General features: G+C 44.7%; 1 protein-coding gene across 10 annotated transcripts in view; it reads left to right on the forward strand.

Moving 5' to 3' along the window:
* The window catches only part of LOC137322177 (urea transporter 2-like), an 84,491-nt gene extending 73,288 nt beyond the window's left edge, over positions 1–11,203 (forward strand). For 9 of the 10 annotated variants that reach the window (XM_067985300.1, XM_067985329.1, XM_067985308.1 and 6 more), the window contains one exon: positions 8,846–10,779. In XM_067985300.1, coding sequence (XP_067841401.1) covers positions 8,846–9,013 — 168 coding nt within the window. In that variant the 3' untranslated portion in view covers positions 9,014–10,779. Of the gene's footprint in view, positions 1–8,845; positions 10,780–10,836 lie in introns of those variants that run through there. The other variant, XM_067985334.1, reaches the window with a different exon arrangement.
* The last annotated feature ends 245 nt before the right edge of the window (positions 11,204–11,448 follow it).

The following is an 11,448-nucleotide window of genomic DNA, read 5'->3' on the forward strand; positions in this document are numbered from 1 at the left end:
TAACAAACCTGGCTGCACTATGCTTGCACTATGCTCACCAAAGCTATAAACTTTCAGGACTTTACCAAATGATATATGCTTACCCTAGACATGATTAGAAAAGTATTTATCCAGTGGATCAGAATCTGTAGAGTGATCTGCATGCAAGCGTTTCTCACAGGAATGTTTGATATTTTTATCATTAGTTTTAGCAGTATGTATATTAAGGATCCTGCAACTGTTACATAGTCTGCCCAATTTTACATCCATTAAAAGTTTACGCTATGACATCAACAACTTGCATTTATTTAACACCTTTAACGTAGTAAAACATCCTAAGACGCTTCACCGGAGCATAATCTGACAAATAACTTGATACCGAGCCAAAGAAGCAGACATTAGGATAGGTGACCAAAAGCTTGGTCAAAGATGCAGTTTTTAAGGAACATCTTAAAGGAGGAGAGAGAGGCGGAAAGGTTTAGGGAATTGCAGAGTTTAGGGCCTAGGCAGCTGAAGGCATGGCCACCAATGGTGGAACGATTAAAATCGAGGATGAGCACGAAGCCAGAATTGGAGGAACACAGAGATCCTAGAGAGTTGGAGGGCTGGAGGATAGGGAGGGGCGAGTCCATGGAGGGATTTGAATACAAGGATGAAAATTCTAAATTTGAGGCGTTGGCGTACCGAGAACCAATGTAGGCCAATGAGTATAGGGGTGATGGGTGAACACGACTTGGTGCGAGTTAGGCTATGGGCAGCAGAGTTCTGGATGAGCTCTAGTTTATGGAAACTTTATTGCTGTGCCACCATTACATTGCACAATAAGTTTATAGACCAAATTAGAACTGTACAAACTTATTAGTCTGCAACAAGACAAAGTATAACAGGGAGAAAGAAGTGGCATTGACAACATAGAATCTGTTATACCATATTCAGAGCATTAGAGGTAGAATTTTATGAGTTTGGCTGATGGTGGGAAGCTTCATCCTCCAGCAGCAATATTGGAAATTCAGGCCTGTGCTGCCCACAATTTTCCAACTATTTATGTGTGACGAGCAGCTGATAAACCCAACTTGCACTGCTAGTTGTACCTCATTGGAGTTTGCATTGAGATCAGTGCTTGGACACATCTACAAAACTTTGTTCCCAAGGGAGATAATTTTTGATGTTGGAAGGGAGCAGGCAGCATTTCTCCTCCTAATAAGGTTCCAGAAAGTTTAAAACAAGATTGACAGGAGTTCCAATGGACAAACTGACTCCAAAGTTAAACCATTGCAATCACATTAATCCACACCCAGAATCATTTCAGATTGATGTGAAAGTGGTAATATAGTGGCTGCCTCAATTTACGTATCTATCCATCTTAATGACTGCAGTTATGCTACAGATACCGCTTAATGCTGGTAACTGCATAGTCCCAAGATATACTGCCAATTCACAGTCGTAACAAAGGAAGCATTGCTTGAACACATACACAGAGCTCCCTTCCCACAGTAAAGTCATCCAGTAACTATTTCCACCATTGTAGGAAATAATTTTACTGTGTTATGAAAATGATTTTCTTTGACATTACGGGCTCGATTTTCGCACCCCCAAGCGGGTGCGTTCGTGGCCGGAGGGCTGCGAAAATCAGAGATTCCGGGGCGGGTCTGGAGTCCGGCTCCAACCCGCCCACTTCCGGGTTGCCCAGTGACGCGCTGAGATGCCCGCGCAGCCCCCACATGTGGGACTCCCGCCAGCAATTAAAGCCAGCGGGGTGCCACTTAAAGCAATTATTTAGGTATTTCAGGTCGTTTAGACACCTGATTAACATGATATTTTAGGAGCGGTGGGACTTTGCAAACAACTGGGACTGTTTCCCGTACTGGGGGAAACACTCCCAGTTGAAATGGACGTGTTGCAATCATCAGCCTGTGGCAGCTGCAAAGGTCCATTTGACAGGTGGTGGGGGGGGGGGGGGGGGGGAGACCCTCACTCATTGCAGGAGGCCACTCTGTCACTTTGGACAAAGTTTGGCCTCCACCACCCTCCTCCTAACAATAAAATTCACAAACTTGCACACTTACCCTGGTGTCCAGACACATTTACCTACCTTGCGGACCCCCGCAAATGTACATCTTCCGGATGGGGGCCGCCGTAGCTGCAGTCATGACCTCCTCAGAGGACGAACAGCATCACCAGCCTCGCCGGCCACGCTGTCCACCTCTTACACGTGGAGCCCCACAACACAGTGCTGTGACACATCCACCTGCACAGCAGGAGGGAGGGCAACTGCAGAGAGATGCGTCGCAGAAGGCACTACCCTCGCCACAGGGTCCACAGACCGAGGCTCAGCTTCCTGGACACCTCTGAGCAGCAGTGCACATGGAGGCTCAGAGTCACTCGACATGGAGTCGTGGACATCTGCAGCCTCCTTCATGCCGAGCTGCTCTCGGCTGGCCCGAGCACCATCTTCTTACCTGTCGCTGTCAAAGTCACCACTGCCCTCGACAACTTCTCCTCCGCATCCTTCCAGGGTACCACCGGGGACATCGCCGACGTCTCTCAGTCGTCTGCACAAAAGAGCCCTGCAAATACACCGACACCCACTCTGCAGTGACACAATGGGTGGCATCAGTTGTGGGTCCTCATAGTGATTCTCAGGAAAGGGCATTATTACACAAACCAGACAAGATTCGCAAAGACATGGCAGTAGTGGTGACAATATAATATGTAATGTGAGTTGATCAGAAATTAAATATAAGTAAAAACCATATAAGTCAAGCACCCTTGTGCATCCCCTTCATGCTCACGACACGTTTGCCTTACGTTTCCTACTGCACATATGTGATGCATGCCCTGTGGCTGCAGCACAGGTAGTGGCAGGTTGATTGAGGCTGACCGTGAAAGAGATGCACGAGAGGGTGAGTATGAGATCGAGCCATGAGATTGTATGAGGATTGGGTTGAGTGGTAGTGGCGGGATGAGTACTGGCGAGATGAGTAAGTGCAGGTAAGATGAGGATGAGCTTTGAGTGGGTGTGAGGAGTGATGTGATAGACTAGTGTTGGCAGTGCAGAAGGAGATGTGGGGTGGGGGTGGTGATGTGGCAGACAGAGGGTAGGGGAATGAGTAAGTGTACTCACTTTGGTTGACCTACTTAGGTGATTGAAGCGCCTCCTGCACTGTATGCAGGTGCGCGGTATGTTGGTGGTGCAGGTGACCTCCTCTGCCACCTCGAGCCAGGCCTTCTTGGTGGCAGAGGCAGGCCACTTCCTCCCGCCTGCCGGGGGGAAGATCTCTGTCCTCCCTCTCCTCCTCACCCCATCCAGTAGGACCTGGAGTGAGGCATCATTAAACCTGGGAGCAGCCTTCCCCCTGGGCTGCTCCATGCTGTAATTTTGCCTATTTTCTGCATCATCAGTCAGTGGAGGACTGCCCCTTTAAATAGGGCTCCTCCAGCTGACAGCCTATGTTGCGCATGCGCAGTCCGCCCGCTGCGCAGCTTTCCAGCGCGAAACCCGGAAGCAAAGGTAAGTACCTTCAATCAAGCTGCGATCGCGTGCGGAGCACCCCAATTTCACTGGGCGCGTCACCCACGCGCCCAGTCGACCCCCCGCTGCGAACCTGCCGCCCTCCTAATATCGGGCCCTATAAGTGGAAAAAAACCAAAAGCATTTCTAAGACATTGTGACTAGAAATATATTGGGGTCAATTTGCTGATGGCCGAGCAGGTGCGTTCGTGGCGGGGGGGCTCCTAAAATTGGGGATTCCTGGAGCGGGTCCGGAGCCCGGCTCCAACCCGCCCACTTCCGGGTTCCCCAATGACGCGAATCGGTCCGCACGCAGCCCCCGCATGCGGGACTCCCACTGGCAATCAAAGCCGGCGGGATCCCACTTAAGATCATTATCTGGGTACTTGAGGTCGTTGACAGACCTCATTAGTTGGCGATTTTAGTGTTGTGGGAAAAAATCACCACTCGGAGTCAGACTTAAAGATTCAACATGCAGTTTATTGGACAAAGCTTTGGGAGAAGGACTGGACACTCCGTAGTGAACGCAGCTACCTTCTCAACTTTAAAATGGTTGTCATGCTTTTTTATACCTTTGAAATACAGATTTCAGTAGCTTTTACATCATAAATCTTGATTACACACATTAACCAATTAAGTCCGCACAGCAACAACGGACAGTTTATACATTAACCAATTAAGTCTGCATAGCAACAACAGACTGCTTACGCATTAACCAATTAAGTCCGAACAACTATTATCACCTTAAGACAGCATGCCTTTGTTTTATGCAGTCTGGTGCTATAGTTTTTATCAGTTCGTTATGAAATGTCCATTGTATTCTCAGACTGCAAGCCAGTTCTGGAATGTACAAACTCAACACTTTTAACTGTCTTTCCCACAGTCACAGAATCCATGCTTTTTTAATAGTGTCCCTTTGTTAATAGAATCCATTTTGTTTAATTAAGTGTCCATTTTATTAGTAGTCAAGCGTTATATTTAAGCCTTTAATTAAGGTTAGTCTAATCTACACAAAGCGCATTTCAATGTGGTTTTAGGGTAAATACCACTGTCATGTACCCATTAGTCACTTCATCGTTGCCTTTACTTCAACAGTCCAAAATCCACGCTAACATTAGGAGGATTCGGATTTTGGACTACCCAGAACGTGTTTCCCATGCTGGGGGAAACACTCCCTGTTTAAACAGACGTGTTGCAGCCAGCAGCCAGTGGCAGCTACAAAGGTCCATTTAACAGGTGCGGGGTAAACCCTCATTCATTGCAGCGGGGCACTCTGTCACCTCAGACAAAGTTTTGCCTGCCACACCGTTGTCTCCACATTCCAAATTATTAAATCAGACCCTAAACTCTGCTGTCCAAACACATTTACCTACTTTGTGGACCCCCTCACACTCACAGCATCAGGATGGGGTGGGGGGTCCATTACTGCATTCATCACTCCATTGGAGGACGAGCAACATCACCAGCATCGCCAGGCATGCCGTCCACCTCCGCCACGTGGAGCTACACAACACAGTGCTGCGCCACAGGCACCTGCACAAAGTAGTCGTCCAACTACACAGACACCCACTGTAGGGTGACCCAACGGGTGGCATCAAGGGTGTTCATGGAGAACCTCATGAAAGGGCATTATTGCACAAGCCGGTCAAGAATGGCCAAGAAGTGGCAGTAATGGTGACTATATAATATGTAATGTGAGTTTATCAGAAATCAAATATAAGTAAAAACCATGACAAACCCTCAAACACCCTTGTGCATCCCCTTCTTGCTCACGACACGTTTGCCTCACGCTTCCTACTACACATATGTGATGAATGCCCTGTGGCTGCAGCACAGGTAGTGGCAGGTGGGTGAGGCTGACCATGAAAGAGATGCATGAGAGGGTGAGTATGAGACAGAGCCATGCGATTGTATGAGCGATCATAACATGATCGAGTTCAAGGTAGTTTTTGAAAGGGGAAAAAGTGAATTAGCCCCTAAGATTCTAGACTTGGGTAAGGACGACTTCAATGGGATGAGACAGAGGCTGTCCACAGTAAACTGGGCAAATCTGTTAATGGGTAAAATGACTGATGATCAGTGGGAAATGTTTAAAGAAACATTTAACATGATACAGAATCGGTTTATACCCCTGAGGGGCAAGAACTCTACTTGCCAAAAAAAACAGCCATGGGCAACTAAAGAGGTAAGGGACAGTATAAGACATAAGGAAAGGGCATACAAAAAGGCAAAAAATGGCACAGATCCTGGCGAATGGGAAAGATACAAAGATCAACAAAGGGTCACAAAACAGATAGTAAGAGCTACAAAAAGAGAGTATAAAAAGAAACTTGCAAGGGATATCAAAACCAATACGAAGAACTTTTATAGTTATATTAGGAAAAAGAGGGTGGTCAGGAGCAGTGTTGGTCCTTTAAAAACTGAAAGTGAGGATATTGACATTGACAATGGGGAAATGGCGGACATGTTGAACAATTACTTTGCGTCAGTATTTACAGTAGAAAAAGAGGATAACATGCCAGAAATCCGAAGAAAACTAATATTGAATCGGGGACAGGGACTCAATAAAATTAACATAAGTAAAACAACAGTAATGAAGAAAATAATAGCACTGAAGAGTGACAAATCCCCAGGACGAGATGGTTTCCATCCCAGGGTTTTAAAGGAAATAGGTGAGCACATTGCAGATGCCCTAACTATAATCTTTCAAAGATCTCCAGATTCAGGAAATGTCCCTCTAGATTGGAAAATTGCACATGTCACTCTGCTTTTTAAGAAAGGAGAGAGGGGGAAACAGGGGAATTATAGACCAGTTAGCCTAACATCTGTTGTGGGGAAAATGCTGGAGTCTATAATTAAGGATAGGGTGACTGAACACCTCGAGAATTTTCAGTTAATCAGAGAGAGCCAGCATGGATTTGTGAAAGGTAGGTCGTGCCTGACAAACCTGATTGAATTTTTTGAAGAGGTGACTAAAGTAGTGGACAGGGGAATGTCAATGGATGTTATTTATATGGACTTCCAGAAGGCATTTGATAAAGTCCCACATAAGAGACTGTTAGCTATGACAGAAGCCCATGGAATTGAGGGAAAAGTATGGACTTGATTAGGAAGTTGGCTGAGCGAAAGGCGACAGAGAGTAGGGATAATGGGTAGGTACTCACATTGGCAGGATGTGACTAGTGGAGTCCTGCAGGGATCTGTCTTGGGGCCTCAATTATTCACAATATTTATTAACGACTTAGATGAAGGCATTGAAAGTCTCATATCTAAGTTTGCCGATGACACAAAGATTGGTGGCATTGTAAGCAGTGTAGATGAAAACATAAAATTACAAAGGGATATTGAAAGATTAGGTGAATGGGCAAAACTGTGGCAAATGGAATTCAATGTAGGCAAATGTGAGGTCATCCACTTTGGATCAAAAAAGGATAGAATAGGGTACTTTCTAAATGGTAAAAAGTTAAAAACAGTGGATGTCCAAAGGGACTTAGGGGTTCAGGTACATAGATCATTGAAGTGTCATGAACAGGTGCAGAAAATAATCAATAGGGCTAATGGAATGCTGGCCTTTATATCTAGAGGACTGGAGTACAAGGGGGCAGAAGTTATGCTGCAGCTATACAAAACCCTGGTTAGAACTGTGAGCAGTTCTGGGCACCGTACCTTCGGAAGCACATATTGGCCTTGGAGGGAGTGCAGCGTAGATTTACTAGAATGATACCCGGACTTCAAGGATTAAGTTACGAGGAGAGATTACACAAATTGGGGTTGTATCCTCTGGAGTTTCGAAGGTTAAGGGGTGATCTGATCGAAGTTTATAAGATATTAAGGGGAACAGATAGGGTGGATAGAGAGAAACTATTTCTGCTGGTTGGGGATTCTAGGAGTAGGGGGCACAGTCTAAAAATTAGAGCCAGACCTTTCAGGAGTGAGATTAGAAAATATTTCTACACACAAAGGGTGGTAGAAGTTTGGAACTCTCTTCCGCAAACGGCAATTGATGCTAGCTCAATTGCTAAATTTAAATCTGAGATAGATAGCTTTTTGGCAACCAATGGTATTAAGGGATATGGGCCAAAGGCAGGTATATGGAGTTAGATCACAGATCAGCCATGATCTTATCAAATGGCGGAGCAGGCTCAAGGGGCTGAATGGCCTACTCCTTTTTCTATATTCCTATGTTCCTATGATTGGGTTGTGTGGTAGTGGTGGCGATGAGTACTGGCGAGGTGAGTAAGTGCAGGTAAGATGAGGATGAGCTTTGGGTGGGTGTGAGGAGTGATGTGATGAGTACTGGCGAGGTGAGTAAGTGCAGGTAAGATGAGGATGAGCTTTGGGTGGGTGTGAGGAGTGATGTGATGAGTACTGGCGAGGTGAGTAAGTGCAGGTAAGATGAGGATGAGCTTTGGGTGGGTGTGAGGAGTGATGTGATAGACTAGTGTTGGCGGTGCAGAAGGAGATGGGGGGTTGGGGCGGTGATGTGGCAGACCAAGTGTAGGGGAATGAGTAAGTGTACTCACTTCAGCTGACCTACTTAGGTCACTGAAGCGCCTCCTGCACTGTATGCAGGTGCGTGATATGTTGGTGGTGCTGGTGACCTCCTCTGCCACCTCGAGCCAGGCCACTTCCTCCCGTCCGCCGGGGAGAAGATGTCTATCCTCCCCCTCCTCCTCACCCCATTCAGTAGGACCTGGAGTGAGGCATCATTAAACCTGGGAGCAGCCTTCCCCCTGGGCTGCTCCATGCTGTAATTTTGGCTCCTTTCTGCAGCATCGGTCAGTGGAGGACTGCCCCTTTAAATAGGGCTCCTCCAGCTGATAGACTATGATGCGGGTGCACAGTCCACCCGCTACGCGGCTTTCCAGCGCGAAACCCGGAAGCCAAGGTAAGTGGCTTCAATTTACTTACGATCGCGTGCGGAACCCACCGATTTTACTGGGCGGGTTACTGGGCGACCCCCCATTGGCAACCCGCCTCCCTCCTAATATCGGGCCCATTATGTCTGGATTGTACAAAATAAGGGCACAAACTGCCAAGAATTCCAAAATTCCCTCTAGTCCTCAATGGAATAAATAAACATTAACTTTTCAGTTTCGCTGTTTGTTAAGCTGTATTTATTCTGCCATTTGTTTTGTTGGCGCAAATCGGTTTCATGTGCGCATCAATCCAAAAATGGCAGTATAACTCTGAAGACTACCAAACACACTAAAGTGCTGAGGTGTAAGGTTCCCTCCAGGAGGATGTCTCCTACCAAAGCGTTCAGTATAAATCCAGCCTCACTGACCTCAGCTGTTTTTGTTGAAGTAGAACAGATGTTGCTGTGTGACTGTTTTATTTTGTGTTGTTTTCTAGGTTGGATTACCTGCATGCACTTGGCCTTTCTGCCTTTCCACAATTATATTTCTGCTGATGACCACTAATAACAAAGCCATTTATAAATTAGTATTATATGAAGTGACCTACCCTGAGAAGAACAGAAGGATTTACCAGGAAATGAAGCAAATTGAACAAAGTAAATGAAAAGAACATGATGCAAAAAATCTTAATGAAAAGTACAACTGCGTACAATATATTATGTACAACTATGTACAATAGGTATACATGCAATGCTCCCCTCTTGATTACACATTGTTAATTACATAACCTACATATTGTATAAATGTCTCAAATGACGTGATTTTTCCACAGATGAAATATGTCCCTATGTTCATATTCTTGAAATTATGTTGCATATATCCTTGTCCATTTATTTGAACTGCTTCTGTTCTAACTCCTGAAGTTGGAAAGTAAATTGGATCGCATACATCTGAAGTTAAATCCACCTATGTGTATGTAGGACCCAACCTGACTGACATTGAAATAGATCCTTAACAGCATGACACAGTGAAAGGAGTTGTATATCCAACAACTACTACAACAACTTGCATTTAACTAAGGAAAATATCCCAAGGCGCTTTGCAGAGACGAAATCAGACAAAAATGGGTGCCGAGACAAAGATGGAGATATTAGGAAGGGTAGTGATTTTTAGGAGGGCCTTAAAGCAAGAGAGGGAGATGGGGAAGCAGAGGGAATCCTGTCCCAAAATGGGTTACAAAGGATGAAGCTGAAAGTTATTCAATTGCAAACTAAAAGAAGTTGGAAGCACATCAAAATAGTAATCCAGGATAGGGAAGATGTGGAATTTGAAGCTAACATGGTTGCCCTAATGAAATCTTGACGATTTGCTGGAGTAGATTAACTCCTTTTTTTCTGAGCTTTGTTGAGTTATTCTTGGATCTTGACTTATCAACCAATGGAGTAAAGTAACATATGGCTGCTATCACCCACCAAACCAAATTACAGCATGAGTCAGTGCCTTCAGGACAGCAGGTGAGAAAACTGGAGAAGGAAAATATCATCTGTCCCTTTTCATCAGTCCTGAGCAATGCATGGCTGCTGTGGATCCAGTTTGCATTAAAAAATAACAATGGCAAACAAAAGCTGGGGTAATTTTTTGTCTTCACGTGTTGGGAGTGCGTGTGGGAATTTCAGGTATACTTCCCTTCATTAACTAAAGATGACATTCTTTTAGTTAATGGGAAGAGCCGCCTAGTAGTTATAGTAATGGACTAGCAACCCAAATGTGGAGTTCAAATCCCATCATGGCAAACTGTGAAACTGAATTTATTAAATCTGATCATCTGTGGGCTAGCACCAGAAAATTACCATGAAAGTTAGAAGATTGTTGTAAAAACTCATATGGTTCATTAATGTCCTCCAGGGTTGGAACCTGCCATCCCTACCTGGTCCAGACTATGCGTGACTCCAGTCCCAAGATATGTTGTTGACTCAATGCCCTCTTATAAATACCACGTTACCAGAGTTGCCCACATCCCAAAAGAAATTTTAAAAATTCTGCAGCTTTTCTTTAGATAGTGCTCAGCCAGTTGATAGGTTTCGGCATAGAATAGTTTCTCAGCAGAAAACTTGATACTTTAATCATCAGCTTTTGCTGAACCACTCCATAGCGATAGGTGCATTAAATATAAAGAGGATAGTTTTCCTGGCCTCCTGACTGTCCATGCCCAGCAGAACCACTACTTCCTATCCAAGAGGAACGCTTAATGCAGGCCCACCCTTTGGCTGGGCTGGATGGTTGAAAGCAGTACAGGATATACCAGCACCTCTGCAGGCCTGCATCTTTACCCCTGGGAAATGGACTGTCACAGGATCTTACAGGTCTGTAAGGTCATCCCCTTTGTATTGTACGTATCTCTAGCCACTTATTTGGATAAATCTTCCTGGTTTTTGATGTTGTCTGCACCAGTAGAAAGCAAAACATTCAATTTTTTTTTACACACAGTTTTCCCAATTGAATTGTGTAGTGGCTCTCGCCCTAATGCAACACTGCAACCAAGAAGTAATGGTCAAGCCATTAAAAGAAAGCAGGTCACTGGATCGAGTTGCAAGAGAGCTCTGCATCTCACAAATGCAGATTTCAAGATCTACAAGATAGAGGAAATACTGAAAGAATGGGCCAAAAATGAAAGCCCGGAAACCAAACAGGAAGATAGAAAAAAAGTGTGATGTAGATAATGTTATCTTAATCTCATTTATGACAGCAAGACTTCCTATAAAAAGTTTGTTGCTGACAGGATAGTCCAAGTCTTTTGCATGTCAACTGTGAATTACAATATTTGAGCTAATAAATGGTGATCCCTGACAAACAATTTTCCACAAGTTGTCCATTATGGAATCCATTATTAAGGATGTGGTAACAGGGCACTTAGAACATCATAATATGATTAGGCAGAGTCAACATGGTTTTATGTAAGGGAAATAGTGTTTGACAAATTTATTAGAGTTTTTTGAGGATGTAACTAGCAGGGTAGATGAAGGGGAACCAGTGGATGTAGCATATTTGGATTTTCAAAAGACATTCAATAAGGAGCCACATAAAAGGTTGTTACGCAAG

The sequence above is a fragment of the Heptranchias perlo genome, chromosome 1 (genome assembly GCF_035084215.1).
Source record: "Heptranchias perlo isolate sHepPer1 chromosome 1, sHepPer1.hap1, whole genome shotgun sequence".
In the NCBI taxonomy this organism is placed as follows: Eukaryota; Metazoa; Chordata; class Chondrichthyes; order Hexanchiformes; family Hexanchidae; genus Heptranchias; species Heptranchias perlo.